Source organism: Toxorhynchites rutilus, chromosome 1 (assembly GCF_029784135.1).
Source record: "Toxorhynchites rutilus septentrionalis strain SRP chromosome 1, ASM2978413v1, whole genome shotgun sequence".
Lineage (NCBI taxonomy): Eukaryota > Metazoa > Arthropoda > Insecta > Diptera > Culicidae > Toxorhynchites > Toxorhynchites rutilus.
This window is the reverse complement of record NC_073744.1, coordinates 68,952,148-68,977,966: the sequence shown is the minus strand read 5'-3', so window position 1 is coordinate 68,977,966 and position 25,819 is coordinate 68,952,148. Positions and strand designations below refer to the sequence as shown.

At 37.9% G+C, this 25,819-nt stretch overlaps 2 protein-coding genes across 5 annotated transcripts; one reads left to right on the top strand and one right to left on the bottom strand.

Annotated features, from left to right (window-relative positions):
- Positions 1-965: 965 nt before the first annotated feature.
- On the bottom strand, positions 966-5,522 carry LOC129762321 (ferritin subunit-like). 2 transcript variants are annotated; one of them, XM_055760497.1, is made up of 5 exons: positions 5,367-5,522; positions 5,075-5,196; positions 1,766-2,034; positions 1,566-1,694; positions 966-1,494 (listed from the first exon to the last, which is right to left on the bottom strand). In XM_055760497.1, exons 2-5 carry the CDS (start codon positions 5,163-5,165, stop codon positions 1,351-1,353), a joined length of 633 nt encoding a protein of 210 aa, XP_055616472.1. In that variant the 5' UTR covers positions 5,166-5,196; positions 5,367-5,522; the 3' UTR covers positions 966-1,350. The 2 variants fall into 2 exon arrangements, with proteins under 2 accessions (XP_055616472.1, XP_055616471.1); XM_055760496.1 differs by having other exon boundaries at positions 5,252-5,422.
- A 29-nt stretch (positions 5,523-5,551) lies between these two features.
- Positions 5,552-7,007, top strand: LOC129762320 (ferritin heavy chain B-like). Of its 3 annotated transcripts, none has more exons than XM_055760495.1 (4): positions 5,552-5,782; positions 5,981-6,062; positions 6,183-6,458; positions 6,533-7,007. In XM_055760495.1, the coding sequence occupies exons 2-4, from the start codon at positions 5,993-5,995 to the stop codon at positions 6,859-6,861; spliced, it is 675 nt and encodes a 224-aa protein (XP_055616470.1). In that variant the 5' UTR covers positions 5,552-5,782; positions 5,981-5,992; the 3' UTR covers positions 6,862-7,007. The 3 variants fall into 3 exon arrangements, with proteins under 3 accessions (XP_055616470.1, XP_055616469.1, XP_055616467.1); XM_055760494.1 differs by having other exon boundaries at positions 5,552-5,916; XM_055760492.1 differs by having other exon boundaries at positions 5,555-5,920.
- Positions 7,008-25,819: the final 18,812 nt, after the last annotated feature.

Here is a 25,819-nt window from a genome sequence, read left to right as displayed (position 1 = left end):
TTTTTTACGAGGTACGTATCCCCCCGCGTAAAAAACCTGGCTGTAGTTACAATTTGGTAAGCAAACTGGATTTTATTTCATTCTATTTCAAGAGTTATTGGACAAGTTAGGTGCGCACCCTTGCCCCGCACTACTCTATTTGAATAATCATTCTGCTCGTGGTCGAGACACAATTAATGTTTACTTTGGCGTCTTCTATCAAACGTCATGGATTGCATTGGTTAAGCAGACATTTGAAATTTTTCCTGACTTGATCAAATTTGACGATGATGATATTGATTCAGTAGCTGAACAACAGGAGAAAAAAAAATCCACTGGACGATGCGAAACTTGTAGAACAGTTGAGCATCAAGGAAAAACTTGAACGACGATTGCAACAATCCAAGGTATTAACGTTCAGACCAAGCTCAACGTCTATAAACGAATTGATGAAAACCCTCGCACAAGAATTTTCGTACAGATGGCACATCGACAAATACATGACAATGGTATTCGATACTCTTCCTATTGTACGTTCAACATAACTTGACTCTGAACGGGCGTCTTCTGGAAACTTTGTTAATGAGATCCGATCAAAATTAGAAGACGACAAAATTAACATTCTCTGTGTCCTTAAGTATTACTTTAACCAGCAAAAACTTGCAAAATGTTTTTTTGTAAACTAATCATTAGAAATAAAGGCCGTGTCTTCAGGAAAATAATTAATTTTAAAGTATGTTTTTTACCGGTAATTGACCGGTTTTACCAGTGATGAAATTTTCAATTTTCATTACCGAATGATCGGTTATTGAAATTTTGGTACGGTAATGCAATCTCTAGTTCTGACAGATCGTCTGAGAACCCCACACCTTCCATAATTGCCAGAATAAGTCTGGCCAGCTTATGTACAAACTCATCTTTTGTGAAAAACAAATCTATCGAAGAATTGTTCTCTAATATTTTCATACAAAAATAAATCCCAAGAATCAGTCTTGAACTAAAGTATTTTATTAGTACCAATTTACCATGCTATGGAATTATGGCTTATCACTATGCGAGCTCGGATGCACCTTGTGGCACAATTTATTTCAATTGTCTCGTACGAGATCACATCAATGCCTCAACAAGCACTCCGTAAGTCAATTTACACTTTGATAAGCGATTCGTAATCGAACGCGAAAATAAAAAAGATCTAATCGGAGTGGTATCAGTTATACGTGGTAATTTATTTTGTTTCAGCGCTTTGTTCTAGGTAAACGACAATTTCTAATCTCTTTCAACATCATTAACGCAAACACAATATTGATATTTGAACTGTGCCTAAGCTGAAAGCACCACTCCGCGCACCTTCTTTGCAGATAGCGTCTGTTTTTACATATGGCTCTTGTCGAACAGGAATTCTCCCAGTTTGGGTGCTGTCTTCTTCATCTTTCGGAGGGTTTCGATTTTCTCGGCCAGCTCACGTTGTCCCTTGTGCTGTTCATCCAGGTACTCACCAGTTAGGTAATCGACCAGCTATAGTGAGGATGGAGGGAGTGTCAGCATTTACAGTGTTTCTTTCAATAGCGAGACGATAGAGTACTTACGTGGTAATCATTGGTGCCAGTCTCACAAGCTTTGATAACCTCCCGAATGCTCTGTGTAACTTTTTCCTCTTGCTGGAGAGCAGCGCGGAGAGCAGCCTCTCCGTCGGTACTGGATGGGACACGGTAGCTCTGGTAAAGCGGAAAGAAGCGCGTTAAACTATCTATAATACATATCATCAAGGTTCAAACTAGATACATACATAGTCGAGATTAAACTTTAGCTTGTCCACGGGTTCATGACCACGCATAAGGGCGTACTCGATCAGCTTGATGCCATGCTCGCGTTCCTCACCGGCGGCATGGAAAAAGAATTTCTCAAACCCAGGCAGATTAATCTTCTCCTGGGCAAAGAACGCGGCGTATTTCAGATATATGATAGACGCGTCAAACTCTTTATTGATCTGACCATGTAGCGCCTGTCGACACTGGTCATCCATTGCATCCCATTTATATTCGGCCGGTGCAGATCCTGCAACGGAAGAAAAATGGATAATTGCATTTTCTGTGCCAACAAAACTGCAATTGCGTTTTATTTCATTTTTTCTAAACAGTGATTATTTTTAGACTGTAACTGTATACTGATTCAGTAGCAGGGTGGTTTGTAGCCAACGTAATGAATTTGAATCTTTGAGAAGATTTTGGCAATAAAAATTGATTCATTTTGAGCGCGAATATTTCGAAGAAATTGCATTCGTGTTCAAAATTTAGAACGATGAATTGTAAGGACATTATTCAAATTAACACACAAAAGAATGTGAGCGGAGTTCGCCGAACTAAGCAAACGATAAATTAATATATGCTAAATCATTTCGCTTTTCGCTGAATTCACAGCTGGTAATGCATGGGCCCAGAGATGCCAGATTTTATGTTTCGTGTAAATATTCAGCATACTTTTGCCTTCAAAATATCAATCTTCGGATTTGTTTGACCGTGGCCAAATATTTGACAATTTTTGGAAGATAAAATTTGATCAACGTGTACTGATGGTATTAATCAAATGATTTTTGATGGCGTTTCAATGGTTTTTCATATTCATCTATTAGAAAACGCTAAGTGATAGAACACTATTATGATAGATGCAGCTTATACTTAAAAATACTGGTAATTGTTAATTGTGAAACGATGTATGAATGCTGTATGTAGGGAAACTGAGGGAAAAGTGATCACCCTAAGGAACATGCCCATTTCCTGTGTCCACATACAACTAAAACTCCCGTTCTTCGAAGAATATTGTAGTTCAAGAGAGCGGGTTTTATTATGAAAATAGAACATTTTGCATTCTTAGGAAAAAAAGTTGAAAAATCGAACATTTTTTAGTGAGGAGGTAAAGTGGTCACCTGTGGGGGGCAAAGTGATCACTCGCATATATCACGCTAGAAGGGATAGATTTATGCGTGTGTCCAAATTTGCTCAAATCGCTATTAAAATAGTAGGTTCATGTATGAGATGAGCTAGGCCTGTTCACCTAGAGTCGTAACGTTACGTTTATCATAATGAGGCTTGGTTTTGGTTGGGGTGGCATATTTTTCCTGGGTCAAAACCACACGAGGAACCCCTTTAGAAGCAGAAGGTGATAATGTACATCAGGTTTTGAAAACGGAAATTTGACCCCCAAACAACTATAGGTAAATATGCGAAATAATCGCTGAATCAAATATCTGTCTACCTCTCCTAGAATATTTGAACATTCGTCCAAACTTGTGATTTGTCGAAAATATCAGGTCAAATAAACAAAATTTCACTAGAAATTCCTTAAATTCGCACGCACAACGCACAAAACATAATTTTTGAACTACTAGATCGATTCAGATGATCGACAAATCAAATTAGAGCCAATTATCTGGTTTATTTTTTTAATACTACACTTGCAAAAAAAAATCGTCTTCGTAATTATTTATTGTATTTGTTTTTCATAGTTTACATGGTCTCGGGACTAAGGGGGCCTTATTTTTTTGTATTTTTTTTTTGACAGCTGATGATTTTTACATAACATATCCAAAAATCAGAGATGTGTTCATTTTGTTTTTTTTAGTTAGGATTTTTCGCAGTTAACCGAATGTCTAGAAAATCAAATTTTCCCTTTTTTCCAAAGATTACTTATTTCAAAAATTCATAACTTTTAAACTACTGGGATTTAGATAATCGATATATCAAATTGAAGCCAATTACCAATAACATTCGCGGAAAAATTGGGTTGCGTTTTAGTAATCATTGATTGTATTTGCCTTTTATAGTTCACATGGTCTCGGGACGAAGGGCGCTGTTTTTCATATATTTTTTTATAGCTGAAGTTTTTTTTACAAAACATCCGGCAATCAGAGATGCTTTTTTATTTTTGAATTATGGGTTTTCAAATATAGATATATAGTTTACGCAAGACCCCCACACCAGTAAGTTCAAGGGTTAAATTAACACCAAATAAGTGGCGGCGATCTGGCTTAGTGGTAACGTCCATATTTCTCACGCTTCACATTCTTCCAAAATTTTAAAGGTTAAAGGAGAATTAAAGTGACGAACCAGCCAAAAAGTGTTGAAAGTCACTATAATACAGAAAAGAAAAGAGAAAACACCAAATAAGGTGATGAGAGTATATGGTTGAATTGTTAGGAAGGCGTTAGGAGAGGTCACCACCATGGCCTCGTACCTAATTCAGAGCTCTACTATTCACACGTGAATCGAACGAGAAAAATCGACCAGAATTGATCAACTGAAAAACTGTTGCCTTCCTTCATACATTTTTGATGACGCATACATCCTAAAGCTTGGACTTTGCACCGTCTGAGTACGATTTGTTTCGATCTTTGCAGAGCTCCATTGATGGAAAAACATTGGCCGAATTAGGAACCGTCGGAACACACATGAAAAAGTTTTCACCTATAAACCACAGAAGCTCTACACGGACGAGATTATGAAATTACCCGGAAAATGACGAAAGGTTATATTTTTTGATCAAAATTATCTACACTGATTAATTTACTATGCACATAGAGGACATAGAGGACATTCTGTACAATGTGAAAAAAAGAAACAATCGACATTGGCAAGTGATGAGACAAATTGGTAGCGGTAGTGGTCCATTTCATTTTGTGTCATCCTTTCTCATACCTTTTAAACTTGAATTATACATACGCTAAAAACTCCATATAAACGCGCAGATTATTCTGAATTGCGTGGATTTTGCTAGTGGAAACGCATTTCCGTAAAAAGTCAAACTCCGTTGATCTGGCATCTCTGTTCACAGCTGGCGGTGTCTGGGCAATGTTTTGCCAGCTACGGAACACTTACTATGGTAACTCAAATACTTTGAATATGTGTAGGATGAGTGCTGTTAACAAAGAAATCTTTGTCCAACTTGTAGAGCTGGTATTAGTGAGTGACTCATCTTGGGAATAATTTCACTCTGTCGATTGACGCGAATAAAAACAACCAAAGGGGTTCACAGGAAAATACGTCGTAATCATCGGTTAAAGTCTGCAATTGAAATTTGAAAGTAGCACTAATCGACTCACCTGTCTGCTCTTGGGCCTGGGCTGTTTCCTGATAGAACGATAGGAAGGCAACAGCAATGGCTACGACCCCGAAGAATATCGACTTCATCATTGTTGTTCAGTCTAGAGTAATTTATATTTATCTGCAAAATGATGGTTTTGTCAAAATCAGTCACAGTTTCAACTTGCACAACTCACAGATTGTAACTTGAGAATATTTAGCGCAGCTTCACAAGCTCTTTACGGTGTCAACCTTTATACACACTGGCACAGAAGGTCGGGCTGCTTAGGAATAATATAATTGAAAACTCACTGTAGTACTTCCACCTCTTGTGGTGTCCGGTTGTTGTCTGATACGCCTCGAAACACTAGGCTGGTCATTTATCGACATGCAGTGGCACTCAAAGCCTGATAGGTCAGTGTTGGTGCGGGCGCGAGAACTTGCTACGACTCATGTAACACACAAAATGGTTTGGGAAAATGGTTTTGCACACGGTCCGATCGAAACCATTTGCATCGACTCGTAGTAAACCACATTCCCACTGGTTAGTTGCTATTGACGATGGGCAAATGTTTATCAGACACGCACACGTAGTGTGAAAAGGGACAAAGTGTAGGAATTGACGTCGCTCACCAACACCGAAACTCGAACAAACTCGTACGTATATTTCTGATCACAAAAGTCTATGCGGTTGCATCGAGTGCCTTCAAAGTAAATCAGACATTCAAGTGAGTGAGACGCAGATTTGGGGTATTTTCCGTAATACGGAAAAGTATCGTGACAAGCAAAGCTTTTATTTTCCATTTCGAATTTGTTCCGGCTCATAAGCTGATTTTGTCGAGTTTAGAAAATTCACAAAATCGTGGGTAATAGGAACTAAATTATTTACCTCCGAAAGTTCTAATTCGCTCCGCTCGTTTCCATAGTAAAGAGTCAAGATGAAATTCATTCTACTGTCCGTCGCTTTTTTGGCCACCCTGGGCCTGATTAGTGGCAATGATATCAACGGTAAGTTCATACCATTCGGGCAAGTTGATAGTGAGTGCTCATAATTCGGGGAACAAATTGTGCAATTGTGTGAAGGGGTAAAGTGTCTGATAACGAAACAACTTCTCATTGTCGATATAGGAAAAGATGTATCCGAGTTCACCTCATTGTTCTCTGGCGTTAGCCATGCCAAGGCAAACCTGCAAACGTTTACCAATCAACAGCTGGAAAAGTCCTTCGATTTCCTGCTGCTTTCGTTCACCTTCGACAAATATGAGCTGGATCGGCCTGGTCTGGAGAAATTGTACCGCAAAATCTCCGACAAGGCCTGGGAGGACACTGTCGGTTTGGTTAAGTACCAGAGCAAGCGTGGTTTGACGGTTGAGCTGAACGGAGTCCACAATGACAGTCGTGTTGGTAAGAGTGGTCAGATGTTTGCGTGGAAATTTATCATACTGATGGGCATATTTTCACTCTCTCACTTCTAACAGTTGGTCGATTGAACGAAGGCAAGGTCGGCAAAGCTAGTTTGCTTGACAGTGATGAGCTATCCTCTCTGAAACTGGCTCTAGGCTACGAAAAAATTCTGGCCACCGAGAGCCATCGCATCCACCAATCGATCTCTCATGCCCACGGTGATGGCTCTGCTTACGATCCGGATGTGGCCCACTATCTGGATGAGGAAATTATCGAATACCAGAGTGGCATCGTACGCAAGTTAACCGGATACATTCACAATCTGCATAGCATCATCGAAGAGGCCAACACTAAGGACATGGGAATACACCTGTTCGATCAGTACCTTGAGAAGGCGGAGTAGGAGAGAAACCGTTTCAACAACAATAAACAAGCTCTAGTTATTATCGAAATTCGTCTTTGTATTTGTTTGTGATTATCAAGGCAATGTTCGCAAGTCACTTTTCGACATTGAATAATAAACTGAGTTAAGAGATAACTTCATCTTTACACGTATGGCTTATCTGTTTGAACCTCAAAGATGCATGCTTAATATAGTTTCAAACACAAAACATTATTATTTGAAATATTAACTAATTATTCTAATGTTAGCTTTTGTTGAAACTGGGAAATTTTCTTTTTTCCAGACAACATCAAATCTATATTGGTGAAACCCTTATCATGTCATGTCTTTTTATCATTCCGATCGATCAGGATGAGTGGATGAGTTTTTTTTGTAACCGAAGACTAGAGATACAGCTGGTGCTCTAGAAGAAAACCCTTTCTAATTTAGTGATCATCCAAGTCGAAGAATCATTTCCAGAGTGAATGACAAGAAAATATCCAATCGATTTGATGATTCAACCAAGTTCTGGTAATTTTCCTGGAACGGGTTTTGAATGCGGAAACTTCTGTCAATTGCTTAAAACACCGTGCGTTGGCTCATGAATTTTCATGAAAAAGGTCTCTAGTTAAGAACATGGTAAATAACCACATTAGCTGGGATGCTCTTATATCTGAAAAAAGTCTTAAGGGAGTAGTACACTATGGAAACTTAAAAATTAAAAAAAGATATTCCTGGCCTAAATGTTCTTTGAGATGCCTTCTTTACTGTAATTTTTGTCTCAGGTTTGTCCGATGCTCCGTTCAAAAGTTACAAACCAATTAGTGGACCTAAGTCTTTGCGTAAGGAGTGCGGATCCAAAATTTAAAACGCGTTTTTCTCGAAACCAAGTTTTGCAAACTGGTGGGAGTTCTACCTCCGGAACGGTCCATCCGATTTTGATGAAACAGATTTTCCCAGATTCTCCACTAAAATTTCCTGTCATCGTACGTAGGATTTTTCTGATATTTTGAAAAATACAATGTTGGTGATTGTTTTTGTCTCTATTTTTGAGACAAAACCCATTTTTTTACAAGCAATGTCGCCACTTCGTCAAAAATCAATATTTCGAAAAAATCCTGCATACGATGGCAGGAAGTATATCCAAGATAACGTTAAAAAAATCATTGGTTGAAATCGGTCCACTAGAAAAAGTTGTAGAACTCCCACCAGTTTTCAATGTTTTGGCTGCAAGGGTTGCGGCTATTCAGGGAACAGTCCAATTGACACCAATTTATTTTTTGTTTGTTAAATCTAATAAAACTGTGATATCAGATTAATCATAGTAATTTATTTTCTCGTTGAAAAAATTGCGAAAATCAAATACTTTTTATGATGTTCAAAGTGTACTACCCCATTAAGGGTATGATATGTGATGCATTCGTTATAATAAATTAAATGAAAGGCATTTTTACCCATGAAAATAGGGGTTTGGTTAATTTTTCTGGAAATTCGATCTAAACGATAGAAAGAAGGTACGCTATAATCAGTTCTAGGAAAATAACCATGATTCTGTTGTTTTTGAATCAATCCTAAATGTATTTGTTATGCTTCGCTTTGTAAATGTTGGAATTGACCCTTCTATCAGTGTAACTACCAGAAATACAGAACTTCAATGCACGTTCTATATTAACATTCATCCCAAGATACACAGAATGTTTATTTAGTTCTGGAATTTATTACTTTCTTCGATAGTAAAGTAACTATTTAAACCGTTTTAACTCATATTCCGAACATTTCATTTTAAAAACTAAATTTACTGAACATCAATGTTATAAATAATTGAATAATGGAAACCCCGATTTCAATTATTTTCTCAATTTGTGTTCCGAATTTGAGACAAAACGGTAAGTAGCTTTTTTACCCGACCAAACGGTTACTGGAGAATATTATCTCATTGTTTTGAAGCGTTTGATGTCCAGACCTCACCGAATCCGACCCTAATATCACACACCAGAATGTTGGGCTCTTCTACACGATAATGTGCTGAGTTGCAAGTCATCGATCAATCTTAGGTCGAAATCCAGTGTGTGTCCTAAATCATCCTCCATATTCACCCTGATTTGACATCCTGTGACTATTTTCTTTCCAAACGTTGAGAAAAACCTAGGAGGACATTAGTTTTATGCGAACCGAATTCAACCGAAGCTTTGAATACTATTTCTCAAAATAAGCTAAATCACGCATTTGAATCACCATCATATCGACGTAAAAAGAGCCATAAAGATGGTGGAAATTATTTCGAATAATAAAATAAACAATTATTGAAATAACTTGTTTCAAAGTTCATATTTCAATACCAGTCCCGAAACATAATTGACACATTGTGCAGGAAAGTCCAACATGTTCCTCGCAACCGCGTTTAAGAGATCATTTTGTATGCCTCGGGATTAACTTCCTACACCTACGTAGTTTTCAATCGTTCTTGTTTGCTACACTTCTTCGTGGTCTGATCTTATGCACGACTCATTGTTGTTAAGAGGTATTCTTATGAAATTGATTCTTGACACGGTTAGGATTGAAGCTGACAACATACATTTCTTCCGGTTTCCATTGTTTCATTTACCCTATTTTCATACTGTCGCCAATATGAGTCCTGTTCGCTGTTTCGCTTGTATTGCATAGTGCCTTCTAGACGACTGGTTTATTATTATTCGCTCTCGCACCAACACATCCATTGAATGTGAGTTCGTTACTGTGGTTCTCAACTCGAAGTATCGAGAAACGGCACTCAAAAACCATTTCAACCATTTGTTCGTGGGTGTGTGTTTGTTGCGCACCAGAATTGCATATGGTTGTTTGTTTTGCAGCCGGACCCAACCATGAATTTTAGGACGCAAAACCATGCGATGGTTGTGGTTTTTTCCATGACGGAAGCAGCTTTGTCGCTTCCAGACAAACCATTTTGTTGTGTTGCTAGCTGAAAGGGTGTGATGGTGTGTGAAATGGTTTTGATAGCTTCTGAGTCACTCGCAACCATTTTCGAGCGCTGATGCATCATGACTTGGCAAATAATTTACATGGTTTTTCATGGTTTTTGGATAGTGATTTGGACATGATGTTTCCAGTGTGTTATTATTATTTTCATTTCTATGGCTTCAAGGGAATGGAATTTGCAAGTATAGCAATGATGCGGCATCACAATAAGAGATTAGATCTTTATAATATTTCGCTCGTTGTCATCGTTCGAGAATAAATCTGCTATACGATCCGAAGCCCAAATGACCTGTATTGATTTGAAAACAGACACGAACATTGTGAGGATGCAAATTCCCATTGTTTTGAAGCCGAGCAAAGAATAGGAAGGATAGAATAGAATATACTATCCCCGTTGAAGGCATTGAGCTTTGTAGGGTAACACGAGGTGAGTTGGACATACGGGGTGATTTGGACCACCCCTTTATCTGAAAAAGTACGGCTCAACTTGGATTTTTTTATAATGTCATCTCCTATTATTGTTGAAACGTATGTACTTAACGTAAAAAAACTTTTGTAAAATTCGACAGGTGGAAGGAAACGGTAGCATGAACACACCAAGCACTGATGGTCAAAAAATGTGAGTTTTCTGATCGTGGCTTTAAGGTTTTTCCGCTGATTAAACAAACTTTTCGAGTATTGTACAGTAAGGTTCTGTTCACCTACAGAAGAGGAACAATTTGATGCAGCGAAACTGTAAGATTGATAACAATAAATGAACTTAATTGCATTTCAATTTTTGCATGTTGTGTGGGGTGACATGGACACGTTTCTGTGGGGTGAATTGGTCCTACGGGTTTGAGGCTTTTCTTTGGTCTAATTGATTCAAGATGCCGCTGAATTACAAAAAGAGGATGGGCAGACAACGTTGGAAGAAGGAGGAGATTGAAAGAGCAACGCAGGCCATCAAGAACGGATTTTATTTGACCAAGCATCGAAAGTGTTTGAAAATGCTCGAACAACAGTGAAAAGATCCATGCAGAATTCGAGATGGGCTCAATTCAATTTTCCTGGTCTGGTATCTGGCCAAGACACCTGGTATCGATCCCAGAACACTGTTACTGATTGTAACATTATCCCAAAATACTTTACATGAACATAAGTATGTTTTTTTTCGATGAAACACACACTGGACCAAATCACCCCACAGACGGTCCAAATCACCCCGCATCAAATTTTAATGTCCAAAAATTATCTCTTTTATTTTATGATATATTTGGTAATCTGAAGCTTGATATAATGATTGAACATTATTGATTGAGAGAAAACAAGTGTAGCTCAGTGTACAATGTGACATTTTTTATTTAGACCGTATTGGTTTGGAAATATGAGGCGATTTGCTTAGGTGGTCCAAATTCCCCCCATTTCCCCTATTACGAAATGGGGAAGTAGGCATGACAATATGGGTTTGCAGAAGAAATGAACACACTTTTAAAATAAAAATTATAAATGAAAATTATTTTTCCAAATCAAACTCTATGTAGGTAAATGAAAATCACTTTTACTTGTAAGTAGTGAAAAAATATCATACAAAAATTATATGCAAAGATAATTTTATATTATAATGGTGAGTTTTAGTGAGAATATTTGTAAATTCATAGAAAATAGTTTAAATCAGAACAACGTACTCCTAGTAGGTAAATAACGCCAAGAAAATAAATCATTTTCATACAAATTTTAACAATTAAAACTGCTTTAGGGCCGACTAATCTGATAGAATCATACGAATAGAGTCATCAGACGATATTGCCGAAACACTGGGACAGTCGATTTCCACGTGCTTCTCTTGAGGTGAATTTTTCACCAACAACAGCTTCGTTTACTAGTTTAGGGGAGCATAAAATAATAATTGATTGCCAGGCGGAATGAACAAGTTTTTAAAATTGAAATTATGAATGAAATTTAACTTTTCCGTATTCAATTAGTATTCTATTCCTACCCGTGATAACTATATTGCCACCAACCATTTTATTTTTTCCTCTTCTTCAACAATAAACTCTTCACTTCTAGCCTTATGTGGTAACTAGTTTTGATACTTTGACCCCGTGCGATGTGTACCATGTACAAATCTCTAATACGACCGGTAGTTTTCTACAGACATGGATCATGGATCATGCTTGAAGAGGACGATGCTCGCAAGTGCTTTGTGTTTTCGAACGTCGAGTGATCAGTACAATATCGATGATTTACAGGGAAACGAAGTATGGAGAATGAGGATGAACCACGAACTGGCAGAACGGCGAACCCAGCACCCAGGAAGTCGCCAAGATTCAGCGATGGGTGGGTCATATTGCTAGAATGTCGGACAGCAACTTCGCAAAGATGGTGTTCGAATCGAATCCGCTGGGGACAAGAAGAAGAGGAGCCCAGCGAGATAGTTGAAACAGATAGAGCATGACTTGGTAAGAATTAGTTTCGCTCGGGGTCGGAGAACTGCAGCCATGGACCGGGTTTATTTCCGGAACATTGTTGTGAATAAGATCTTATCTCTTGTAGGATGTGACATCATTGTGAATAAAAAAAATTTCAGTGGAAAAATGGGTACTTTCGTATTAGCGTCACCGGAGCCGAAATACAATAGATAGCTATTTTATTGTACACACTGGCACTCAGTTAACTTTTGAATTGCTGCTGCCTTGTTGTTTGTAGTGTTTTTTCATTTTTTATTGTTACGAAAATGCGATTTTATGATTTGCGGTATTTAAGTATGAACGCCACAGGAGCACAATTTTCATTATGTTTTTATTCGTAATGGAATTTATTCTGAGAGCGACGTAATGAGGACGTAGTCCCCATCAATCGAGGATAAGGAACAGAGGCAGCCCTAAGCCGCCGAGGTAACGCAATCCGAGTCGGCCGCCGACCCGTCGTCGGAAGCGGCGGCCTTTCGCAAGCAATCCTGTGTTCCATCGATTGCTCGGTTAGTTTGAAACATAGGAGACGATCCTTTAGTTAGTTAGCGTTAGCGAGCGTCGGACGGCATACATTTGCCCGGTTAATTTTTGCACTGAAATATAAATGATATATTTCAAAGCAAAACGTAAATACCCCAAGTCCCAAATACGCGTTATCGTAGCACTAAAAAATGACAAAACACTGCATACAACAAGGCAACAACAATACAAATAATATTTGAATGTCAGTGCAAACAATAAAAATGCTATCTATTGTATTTCGGCTCCGGTGACGCTAATACGAAAGTACTGAAAGATGTAATGGGTAATATAATTAAAGCTACCATTTTGAATTGTAAAATCAAAGTGGAAGATGTTATGTTGCAACACATTTGAATGATTCCGAAGGATAGTCCATCCGAATTCAGACGATTGCAGTATCCGGTGTGACTTGCTTTTGCAATGTCTAGAAACAGACACAGGGTCATTTTCCATGAATATCTGAACTAAATTGGACAAATGTGTGCTCCTCTCATGGCTAAATATTTTTCTTCTTCTTCTTTTTTGGCTTTAAGAGGGTGTAAACTTAAAATATTTTTTTATCCAATCATCAAATAAATTGGATGAGATTTATACAATTAATTGTTCCGATTTGTTACGAGTTGTTATGACAAAAATGAAATTTAAATGATTCAAAATAAATTAAATGTAATATCGAGTTTTGTTTAAATTTAAATTCAGTTTGACACGTAGTAACGTTCGTGTACAGCTCATCTTGTTATGAATTCGTTAGAAAAACAATACTGGAAAGGTGGAGGCCACTAATTTCCCACCAGAGTTGTGATCCAAACAATGATGCAATGGAGCACATGTACGATTGTTGCACATATGCACGAGTAATGGTAGTAATGTTATAATGGTAGAGTTACCTTCCAGCAATATTCTCATTGGAGATTGTTACTTCATCAAACGAGTGAAGGTATCGGCAAGAACAGAATATGCAGATTCTGGTCTCACAAAGTACAAAAAAAAAACCCTCAAGAAGAAATAGAACTGCTGTTCCGTGCCGTTTCTAATATTCTAGAAGATTGTTCATCGAAATTCCCAAGCCGACATTTGTACGGCCTTTTTGAAGTGCGAAAAATGGAAATAACCTAATGACACGTGATTAGATGTGTGCATTTCTACAAAGTATGTAGAGATAAGGAAGCTGCAAGTGTAAGTAGGTGTTCCGCATTAGCGCACAGCTTTATCACTATCGAGTACATTTATGGAGAAGCAATACTCAAAAACCATTTCAACCACTTGTGTGTTGTTAGCTTGTGTGCTACCAGGAATGGCGTATGGTTGTCTTGTTTTGCAGCCGGGACCAACCACGGATTTTTAAGTCGCAAAACCATGCGATGAAATGGTTGTGGTTTTTTCCATAATACAAACGGTTGTTGAATGTGCGGAATGGTTTTCATTGTTTCTGACTCACTTGCAACCGTTGCAACCGGGGGGTTCTGTCATACAAATGAAACACAAATTTCTGCATTATTCTTGAACTAAACAAGCAAATGAAACCAAATTTTGCATAAAAATATTACACATATTTCAACCAAACATAACAATTGAAAATTTTCGGAAGACTTTGCAGGAAAAAGGGAAAATTCGGAAAATCAAATTCCCTTATGTTCTATAATTACATAGTGACAAGGGCTGTTAGTCCATTCGATGTTTGCGCTAGCGAAATTGATCTTTATTCGAAACTGGAAATGGATTTTAATGTGATGAAACGCACTCCTATATCTTCTTCTATCTTAACAACAAAAAAAAAAAGGATTTGGCGGATGTGTTGATAAGAACAGAACTCGAGGAAGGAATTGTCCGATTTAGGACTGTCTTTATTCTATAATATTTTCTGTATAAAACATTTATTCCATGTAACCGAGAGACATGTTATTTGCAAGTGGTTGAAAAATCTTGAACGAGAATTGTGTCTGAAAATAATCTGATGTTTTAATGATGAGTTTTGTTAGAAATACTAGGAATTTTACAGTGAAAGGTAAATTCAACGGTGTCGATTAGAAGATTAATCAATGAACAGTTCTGCGATTGGAACCATGAACTTGCTCATAGTAAGAAAATGTGGCTGTTTGAAGGTATTGATAACAAAACACAAATTTTGGGCGGGACGAAGTTTGCCGAGTCAGCTAGTTAAGTATACAAGTATACGGTTCTAAGATTGTCTGTATGTCTGTCTGATTTTTATGGACTCGGAAACTACTGAACCGATCGACATGAAAACTGGTGTGTAGGGGTTTTGGGGTCGGGGAAGGTTCTTATGATAGTTCGAGACCCTTCCCCCCTCTCTAAGGGGAAGGGGGCTGCCATACAAATGAATCACAAATTTCTGCATTACACGGGAATTAATCATGCAAATGAAACGAAATTTGTGGATGTTTTAGGGCGCAATAAATGATTCTATGGTAGCTAGATACTCCTCCCCCTCTCTTAGGGGGGGGGGGGGGGTGGCCTGCCATACAAATGAAACACAAATTTCTGCATAACTCGAGAACTGATCAAGCAAATGAAACCAAATTTGTCATATAGAGGTTAGGGAGTAATAAATGTTTTTATGGTGGTTTGACACTTCTTTCTCCTCTCTAAAGAGGGGGGGGGAGAGTGCTGAACAACTCGAGAACTAATCAAACAAATGGAATCAAATTTAGCATATAGAGGTTTCAGGGATCAATAAACGTTTCTATGATAGTTCGACACTCCTCCCCCCTTTCTAAAGGGGGGCTCCCATACAAATGAAACACAAATTCCTGCATAACTCGAGAACTAATCAAGCAAATTGAACCATATTTGACATGTGACGGATTTAGGGGACACGAAACGTTTCTATGGTGTTGTCATAAAAATGAAACACAAACTTCTGCATAACTCGAGAACTAATCAAGCAAATGGAGCCAAATTTGGGATGTGAGGGTTTTTAGGTACGAGAAATATTTCTATGATGGTATGGCACCCCTTCCTCCTCTGGGAAGGACAGGGGGTCCCATAAAAATAATGCACATATTTCAACCAAACATATTCCAACCAAACATGATAAATGAAAATTTTCGGAAAACTCTGAAGGAAAATGGGAAAATTCGAAAAATTCAATTTGCATGTGTTCTACAATTACATATTGACAAGCGTTGTTACTCCATTTGATTTTTGTGGTAACGAATTTGATCTTCGTTCGAAAGTGGAAATTAATATGTGGAAATGTGATAAAACGCACTCATGTATCGTCTCCTATTTATATAAATGAAAACGGATCGCCGAATGTGTTGATAAGAGCAAAACTCGAGCAAGGAATTGTCCGATTTAGGGCTGTCTTTATTCTATCATATTTTTGACGTAGGACTACGTCTTTCATTTCTATACTGGGGTGTAATTTCAAACTTTCGAAAACGAAAGCGTTACGCCAGAGAACGAGATTTTGAGCGTTAATAGCTCCTAAACAATTCAACGAAATAGTATGATAAACACTTCATTCGAAAGATAGAATGTCTACGCGTTAATGCTTGTTACTTTTTTATCCAAAAATTTGTTTCAATAGCCCTAAAATTGCTTTCAAAACAGGCTATTGAAATCACACCAATCGGTATATAAGCGGGTGCCGCTAGGAAACCCACTCAGTTATAATTGCGCAACGATTGGGGTACGATCGCTGGAATGGATGGATGTTTCCCTAACACAGACTTCAAAACCATGGAGCCGGGGGAAATTGGCATAGCAAATTAGATGCAAGCAGCGAGTACTTTTGTATTATTTTGCGTTTCTGCCAAATAGATGCGAGCTGCAGGTACTTTTCTGTACTCGCTGGCGTTTCTGGAAATCGGAATGTTTTCCTAACACAGACTTCAAAACCATGAAGCCTGGGGAAATTGGCATAGCAAATTAGATGCAAGCAGCGGGTATTTTTGTACTCGTTTGCGTTTCTGCAAATTGGAATGTTTTTCTAACACAGACTTCGAAATCATGAAGCATGGGAAAATCGACATTTCAAAAGAGATGTGAGCTGCCAGTACTTTTGTACTCGCATGCGTTTCTGCAAATCGGAATGTTACCCTAACACTGATTTCAAAACCATGGAGCCTGGGGAAATTGGCATAGAAAATTAGATGCACGCAGCGAGTACTCGGATTGACTATAGATTTTATATGGTATGATACGGTGTAGTGGATATGATCAAAGCGGATATTTTATTATATCGAAGAAATCACATTTATAAAAGCAACTTTTTAAAATTATTTGTTTACGAATGCTGCAATTGATCGTCGTTATTGGGAAGTTGGAATTGTTGGGATGGGGGTCTTATTTTCGCTGAGTAATTCCGAGGAGGAATCCATTCCTTCTCAAGCGTTAATAATCCTGCTCCGGATCAACGATGATTTCAATTGTCGGGGTTTGGGGAGTGGATACTATTTACGCTGGGTATTTCCAAGGAGGAATTGATTTCCCTTCTGAACGTTAATCATTCTTTTCCGGCTAAACGAAGTGGTATGATAATCACTTCATTCGAAAGATGAAACGTCCAAGATTTATATGTTTGTTACTTATTTATTGGTAAGTCAACGTTAGTTCTACGTCCACCTTGCGGTTATATCAAAGATATAACCCACTTCTAGTTTTTGTATCAAACATTGCACGAGAATTGTGTCTGAAAATAATCTGATATTATAATGTCGAGTTTTGGTAGAAGTACTGACATTTTATAGTAAAATTTAATTTTAAAGGAAGATCAATCAATTAACAGTTCTGCGATTGAACCCATGAACGTGCGCTTAGTAAGAAAACATGGATGTGATAACGAAAAATAAATTTTGGGCGGTACGAAGTTTGCAGGGTCAGCTAGTACATTAAAAACAGGAAGTGGGTTATATCTATTGTATAACCACAAGGGTGACGTAGGACTATCGTTGATTTAGAGATCATTTGTTTGAAGTTGAATCTAAATCCATTCTGAATGAATGAATAAATGAATATTTGTGGGACTTCGAAAACGAGAGCGTTACGTTGGAGGCACAAGGTTTTATGCATCCAATATAGGATACGAAAAACCTTGTTCTGAAGAATAATCTTCAGAAGCTAACCTGCTAACTGTACTTGATTGACAAATCACAAACCCAAATGTATTATATGGATATTTTATGGATAGAAAACATTAAAATAAACTCTTTCGCTTGAATGTAATTTTCAATTCCAAGGGGAACTGGCAGATTATTTTCCAGCAACGATTAGATATTTCCACATTTTCCTCGATACTGGAAGCCCACCAGTGGTTAATACTAACTCGATAACCACCTGTTAATAGTACTTGATTGAAAAATATTTGGTCACAGTGTTACATGGATAGAAAACATTCAAATAAACTCTTTCACATGAATGTATTTTTGAATTCCCAGAGGAACTGGCAGATTATTTTCCAGCAATGATTAGATCTTTCCGGAACTTTCTCGATGCTGAATGGCATCCAAACGGAAAGAATTCTGCGCGTGTATGTGTCGATCCTTCGCCGTCCACCTCCTCCAGCACGTTAGGCAACGATGTTGTCTTGTCGATGTCCTCACGAAAAATGAATGTGTCTCACCACCAGAATATCACTTAAGTATGCTTTTTGTGTGTGATTGAATCGAGAGAAGGTGTGGTTTACGATGGCAATTTGGAAGGCAAACTAGAGGGGAATGAACTCTCTGAGCTCGGAACTTTCGGTGACAGAGCAAGAATCGATTGCGGGCGCATACAATATTGGATACGGAAATATCCTACTGATGGGGAAGAATAATCTTCAGAAGCTATCCTGTTAATTGCGATTGATTGAAAAATCACAAAACCAAATGTATTTGGTCACAGTGTTACATGGATAAAAGGTGTGTCACATCAAATTGCATCACGGAAAAAACGCTGTAGAAATTTAATTTTTAGGAATTATATCTTCAGCTTTCGCTTATAATCAGATAAAAGTGTATAGATCACGCTGGCCATGCTTCACTGTCAATTTTTCGTAAATTTGGAAAAATGTCGTCGAACGAAAAAGAGCGTCGTGAATTAATCCTGTGCACTCATTTCGAGAATCCGGAGTTGTCACATCGGGACATCGGTAAGATGCTGGGAATCGTTCAATCCACGGTCAGCAGAGTACTAAAACGATACTTCGAGAACCTAACCATCGACCGGAAGGTGAAGAACGGCAAAAATGGATGCTCCGTCAGTGAAAAAGATCACAAGCGCGTAGTTAAGCAGTTTAGACGTGATCCGAGAAGTTCGGTCCGGGATGTCGCCAATAAGCTGAATTTGTCAAGTTCATTCGTCCAGCGGACCAAGCAGCGGGAGGGCCTGCGTACATACAAGGTTCAGAAGGCTCCTAACCGCGACGAAAGGCAAAACATGGTGGGGAAGACGCGAGCCCGTCAGCTGCCGGGCCTGTTGATCTTCTCCGCAGAGGACAAATTCAGCGTTCCGGAGGAGATTCGCAAGCAGAAACTATCCAAGTTTACCAAAAAGTACATGGTGTGGCAAGCGATCTGCTCTTGCGGAAAGCGGAGCGCCCCCTTCGTGATGACCGGCACGGTAAACGGGCAGGTTTACCTTAAGGAGTGCCTACAGAAGCGCTTACTACCACTATTGAAGCAGCACGAGGGCCCGACCATCTTCTGGCCGGATCTCGCTTCGTGCCACTATTCAAAGGACGTGTTGGAGTGGTACGAAGCCAACGGGGTCACCTTCGTGCCAAAGGAAATGAACCCGCCCAACGCGCCGGAGCTTCGCCCAATAGAGAAATATTGGGCGATTATGAAGCAGGCCCTCCGGAAGAACTCAAAAGTTGACAAATCGGAGGCGGACTTCAAGAGAAAATGGATTTCTGTTCAAAAAACACTACAACCTGACGTTGTACAGAACCTTATGGACGGGGTAAAGAGGAAGGTGCGAGCATACGGGCTTGGGCTCGAAGTATGAATAAAAAGAAAATGCCAAAAGTTGTTTAATAGTTTTTATTTTACTCTCTAAAATTTTCAAAAGGATCGGTCTACTGGGCGAATTTCTACATCGTTTTTTCCGTGATGCAATTTGATGTGACACACCCTTTAGAAAACATTAAAATAAACTCTTTCACATGAATGTATTTTTAAATTCCCAGAGGAACTGGCAGATTATTTTCAGTAACGATTAGATATTTCCACATTTTCCTCGATACTGGAAGCCCACCAGTGGTTAATACTAACTCGATAACCACCTGTTAATAGTACTTGATTGAAAAATATTTGGTCACAGTGTTACATGGATAGAAAACATTCAAATAAACTCTTTCACATGAATGTATTTTTGAATTCCCAGAGGAACTGGCAGATTATTTTCCAGGAATGATTAGATCTTTCCGGAACTTTCTCAATGCTGAATCGCATCAAAACGGAATGAATTCCGCGCGTGTATGTGTGTGTAGCGATGTCTTCCCGGGGAACCGTTTGTGGCATCACTCTCCTCCTGATGGTTTCCCTTCTGGCCTAGGGTGCACAAAAAGGCTCTTGGTGTCACCGTTCATCCGCGCTTTCATGATAAACGAAGAGCTTCACCACAACAGCGACAACATGCTCCAATCGCTGTTCAATTAGAACTGAGTGGATTTCCGAGCGGCGCTCGCTTATATACCGATTGGTGATTTCAATAGCCCGTTTTGAAAGCAATTTTAAGACTATTGAAACAAGTTTTTGGATCAAAAAGTAACAAGTATAGAACGCGTAGACATTTTATCTTTCGAATGAAGTTTTTTTTCATACCATTTCGTTCAGTTGTTTAGGAGCTATTAACGCTCAAAATCTCGTTCTCCGGCGTAACGCTTTCGTTTTCGAAACTTTGATTTTACACCCCAGTATAGAAATGAAAGACGTAGTCCTACGTCAAAAATTCAGTCTTGAAAAATCAGGGTGTTTTTGACTTTTCAAACATATAAGCTAATGATTTGCTTCAGGGGCAGACACTCCGAATACCGGGGATCCGACGGACCTTTGTTGAGTGATTATAAAGTATGGGACCTTATTTTCCAGCCATTATTGACGCAAACTTGTATGATAAGCAACTCTGTTCTGATGGTAACACAGTGATCGGAAACGAAGATTAATCTGAGAGCAGGAAACTGGGGGTTCGAAATTAATATTATTAAGAGCTACTGTGAGGTAACAATTATCAGGTGAGTTTTATAAGTGACGATATAATTGATAATATCCTTTGTCGAATTGGTGTTATCATTCAAATAACAAGAATTGAATCCGAAGAAGTAAAAGTCCGTTTCGTTCATCTTCAGGGAACACTATATTTATTGTTGAATGAATCAAACTTTCGCGGTAAAATGAAGCGTTATTATTTATGTTTCGTTGTGTGTGTACACCATTTGTTTCTCAGCTATATAAATTATTTTGATAAACCATTGATAATGGTTTTTATTTTGTTTTCTACCACCCAGCCATGAGTTCATGGTTTCGAAGTGCGAATAAGCGAGTGACACGTGATAGTTTCTTGCAAGCAGAATGAGTGCATTCATACAATATATGCAGATAAGCAAGCTCGAAGTGTAGGTGGACATGAGTGGCAATGTTTCGTGTGAGTTAACCAGCAGGCAGCAAGAGCGACTAACCCACATTCGCGTTTGTTCATTTTGTTGTCATAAATCTATAATTGGTGGCAATCACTATCGTATCAATTGGAAGGGAAAACAAAGGAATAGAAGAAGGGGCAATTCAGAGATTTGACTCCATGTATTACATTTCGATTTCATTTGGACTTTTCTGGTATCAAAATTTTGTATTTGATGAACCTTAATTTGGGAGTCGGTCGAACAAACGACGAATTCGATGTTTGCGAATGCATGAAAATGAATGTTAACGTTCGGGTTTGGAAAAGTATCTTCATGTGGAGCCTTTGAAGACTTTTTTATAATTTTTCCATTCTTAGATATGAGGATTTTATATATTTTAACAGATGTTTAAGGTGAATGCGAATGTAACATCTATTCTGGATTTTTCAATAATTTGTCTAGAACTATGAATTGTGTGAGTACGTATTAGCATGTACAATCAATGGACTTAATTTAAAAGACACCGTTTTAGGAATATCTTAAGCTATCCTCCAACCAAATTTATTTGCATGATTCCGGATGGCAGCTGACTAACGACTTCATGCGAGCCTCATCGTTAGCTGTAATTAAACTAATCGGTGTTAAGGGAGTATTCTAGTGTAGAGGTACGCCTTTTGGACGTTTTTTCAAAAAATAAAAATAAAATAAAACAAAGAATATTTTTAATATCCATTATATCATTATTTGTATATATATCTTTCAACAATGAAAAAAATATTCATAATTAGAATAGTTACAATCGGATGAATTAAGAGGCGACTCTTAGAGTTTAAAACCTCTAAAATTTAATAATGAATTAATTTACGCTAATGAAGTGAAAGAGTTCTAAAAAAAGTTGTGCCGTGGCGTACACCATTCTAGCTCTTCTGGTTATCGCAAACAAAAAACATCGAATAGATTCTGAATCAGTCAAGATGCCGCTATCGCATGAACCTCGGACAAATCAAAAATATGTTTTTTGACAATATGGCGGCCGTTCGAAGAAGAAAATGCTGTTTAACCTCTTGTAAGGCCGTAGCAACTATATTTACACCAACAAAAATATGTTTTTCGCTGCACTTGGAATATTATTTCAATATTTTATTTAACCAAAAGCTTCCGAAGATATCTGGCAATACTACAATTTTTTGGGCTGCTAAAAATGTACGATATTAATTTAGGAGACATTTTTATGTAAAAAAAATCAAGATTTTAGAGCGACGGCAAAAAATTCTTTTTAAATTCGTATAAAATGCAACAAGTTGATAAGTTTTTCACTGTAAACATACTATTTAGAATGTACTGAGCAAGATCATGCAGTTAAATTTTTTTGTTGGTGGCAATATACACTGCCGTTCTACGCATAGTTGTCCCATGTTCCAAAATCAGCAACTGAGAAAAACGCAATCAAAATTTTCTAACACATTTGTCTGGCAGAAGCTTCAAGCAATTCAGTTTAGCAATACACCGGGTTTTTTATAAGCACTAAGCTATTGTTTAATGAAATGTGAAGAGATTCCCTCAATTGAAGCAATCTAGGTGGATTAGGGGTTTAAAATGCATGGTGGGACAGTTATGCGTAGAATATCAACATGGGACAGTTGAACTTGATTTTGTTTTTTTGAAACTGGGAACAAATAATAAGTTTTTTGTGTTTTTCCAAAAGATTATGCATAAAAATATTCTTTTATGAAGCAAAAGTGAAAATTGTCAATAAAATAAAATAATGTCATAGCATAAAAAAGTAAACATAATTGGTGCCGTAGCAAGTGGCATCGGTGTGTAGTATATAGTAATGTAGTATCCCTAGTATCAGTACTGGAGCTTTTTCCTACATCTTGTTCTCTTATTGAACGACGATAAAGTTGACGTTAAGGAGATTGTATTGAAATACTTCGAATCCGGTCATACGTTCATGGCGGCTGACAGTTTTCATGCTGCTGTTGAAACTGCCATGCGACACGACCGAGTAGTGGATTTCGAAGATTTCAAAAAGACTGTTGGAGGGGCCAAGAAGCGCGTCGATGTGATGGACATGCAGAGCATTCATTTTTTTTAAACTGAATTTGCCGTTACTCAATACACTCTCAATAAATTAAATCCGCGGCCATATATTGAGAATATTATATGGGTCAGAATTGCTAAAGGTCGGTATGATATCGGCTATTCTGATGTTGTTGACAGCAAGCAACTGAATTATTGTGTTTTTCTATCTAAGAAACAGCAAACGATGCTTGCAGCTGGTCACTTTTCGTTAGATGGCGGCATGAAGTGGCAAAAAGCTCCGAGAGGAATTCAAAAGCAACGGAAGAAATTGTTGTTGGCAGCAATACTTCCAGTTGTTCCAGAAGCCAAGAAGGTTTTTTTCGAGAACATGCCAACAAATTAATGCTTATATACTTCTTCATTTCATAGATCTCCATGAGATCTCCATTTCATAGATCTCCTGAAAATAAAAATTTGAAAAAAACTATACCAAAATATTTCAATGTTTATTATGCTGCCGTCACATTCAATTTACACATTACACTTCCATTAGATTATACCAATTGGGGCTATTCATAAACCACGTAAGTTCATTTTCAGTCAATTCAGTCCTTCTCTTCTTCTCTCTTGATGCATACATTTCTGGATTTTTTTACAAATCGTATACTTTGACCAAATCTCCTCTTTTCCTGAAAGTGTACGTGGTATATGGATGACCCTTTTCTTTCAAAAGCACTCCTAGCAGTTTATATTATTATATGAATAATGCACATAACATTCCTGTCCTTGAATCGATTCATTTATTATAGATCTACAAAAAATACATAGTGGGACAGTTATGCCTAGAATATCAAAATGGGACAATTGAATTTTATGTTGTTTTTTTAAATACTGGGAACAAACAATAAGGTTTTTTGTGTTTTTCCAGAAGATTATGCATAAAAACATCGTTTTATGAAGAAAAGTGAAAATTGTCAAAAAGTAACATGGGACAACTATGCGTAGAACGGCAGTACAGCGGAACCCCAATTATGCGCGACAGCAAATTCCATAGTAAATCTCGGAATTTGTCAGTGAGTTATAGGCTCATACACTTCTGTTTTGGTCATGACTTTCATATTATTTGATCACTGGTGTACACGACCTTCTAGATGGATGGTTTCATTTGTATTGATAAAACATAGTTTTCATGCCAAAATATTTTTTTTCGTGTTTGGAACTCATTTTTGGATCTACTGTGTAAGCAGTTTTTTTAAGGTATATTTGATGAAAAATTCAAATTTAATTTTTAAAAATTTCATATAAAAAACAGTTTTTTTTCGCTGCACTAGAAATATTGTTTTGATTTTTGACGCACATGTTCTTAATCTCCAACACGAACCCTCCAATCTGCAGTTCCTGCAACGTAAGGTTAACAGCGAAGCACTTCATAATTGATTGTCATGTATTTAATGATATCAGATATACATTTCAGGTTGGAGATAGCATCAAAACAGCACTGGCTCGAGAGGACACCGAAGAGGTAGCAACTATCCAATTCCTAAAGGAAACAGGTCTATTTGAATAGATACAAAATTGTATTTGATCAAGATCAGTTTTAACTCAACCATTCTTTATGACGTAGGACTACGTCTTTCATTTCTATACTGGGAATTCTAAATTCGAAGTTTCGAAACGAAAGCGTTACACCGGAGCAACTAGATTTTGAGCGTTAATACCTCCTAAACAACTGAACGAAAAGGTATGATAAACACTTAACTCGAAAGATAAAATGTCTACGCCGTAAATGCTTGTAACTTGTTATTGAAATCACGCTAATCAGTAAATAAGCGAATGCCGCTTGGAAATCCACTCAGTTATGATTGCGCAACGATTGAGGTACGATCGTTGGAATGAATAGATGCTTCTCTAACACAGATTCCAAAACCATGGAGCCTGGGGAAATCGGCATTGCAAAATAGATGCAAGCAGCAGGTACTTTTGTACTCGTTTGCGTTTTTGCAAATTGAAATGACTCCCTAACACAGACGTCAAAACCATGGAGCTTCAGGATATTGGCATTGCAAATTAGATGCAAATAGCAGTACTATTGTGCTCGTTTGCGCTTTTGCAAATTGGAATGTTTCCGAAACCATGGATCCTGGGGAAATTGGTACGGTAGAATCCCGATTATCCGCGGAATAGTCTGGTTAGGTCACCGCGGATAATGCAATATATGACTAAAAAAGAGATGCAAACACAACATTTCAGGAATTTATTAAACTATCCATCTATAAGGTCAAATAATGTGAAAGTCATGACCAAAGCAAAAATGCAAAACCCTCACTGATAATTTCCGGGAAAGTCCATAGCATTACTATGGAACTCGCTTTCGCGGATAAACCGCATCGCGGATCATCCGCTCGCGGATAACCGAGGTTCCACTGTATTGCAAATT

Coding starts and splice junctions, on each gene's coding strand:
- LOC129762321 (XM_055760497.1), bottom strand. CDS start 5,165: ATGATGAAGTCGATATTCTTCGGGGTCGTAGCCATTGCTGTTGCCTTC. Junction 1,695..1,765: donor TAAAGTTTAATCTCGACTAT/GTATGTATCTAG, acceptor CCGCTTTACCAG/AGCTACCGTGTCCCATCCAG. Junction 1,495..1,565: donor CTGGCACCAATGATTACCAC/GTAAGTACTCTA, acceptor TCCTCACTATAG/CTGGTCGATTACCTAACTGG.
- LOC129762320 (XM_055760495.1), top strand. CDS start 5,993: ATGAAATTCATTCTACTGTCCGTCGCTTTTTTGGCCACCCTGGGCCTG. Junction 6,063..6,182: donor TAGTGGCAATGATATCAACG/GTAAGTTCATAC, acceptor TTGTCGATATAG/GAAAAGATGTATCCGAGTTC. Junction 6,459..6,532: donor CCACAATGACAGTCGTGTTG/GTAAGAGTGGTC, acceptor CACTTCTAACAG/TTGGTCGATTGAACGAAGGC.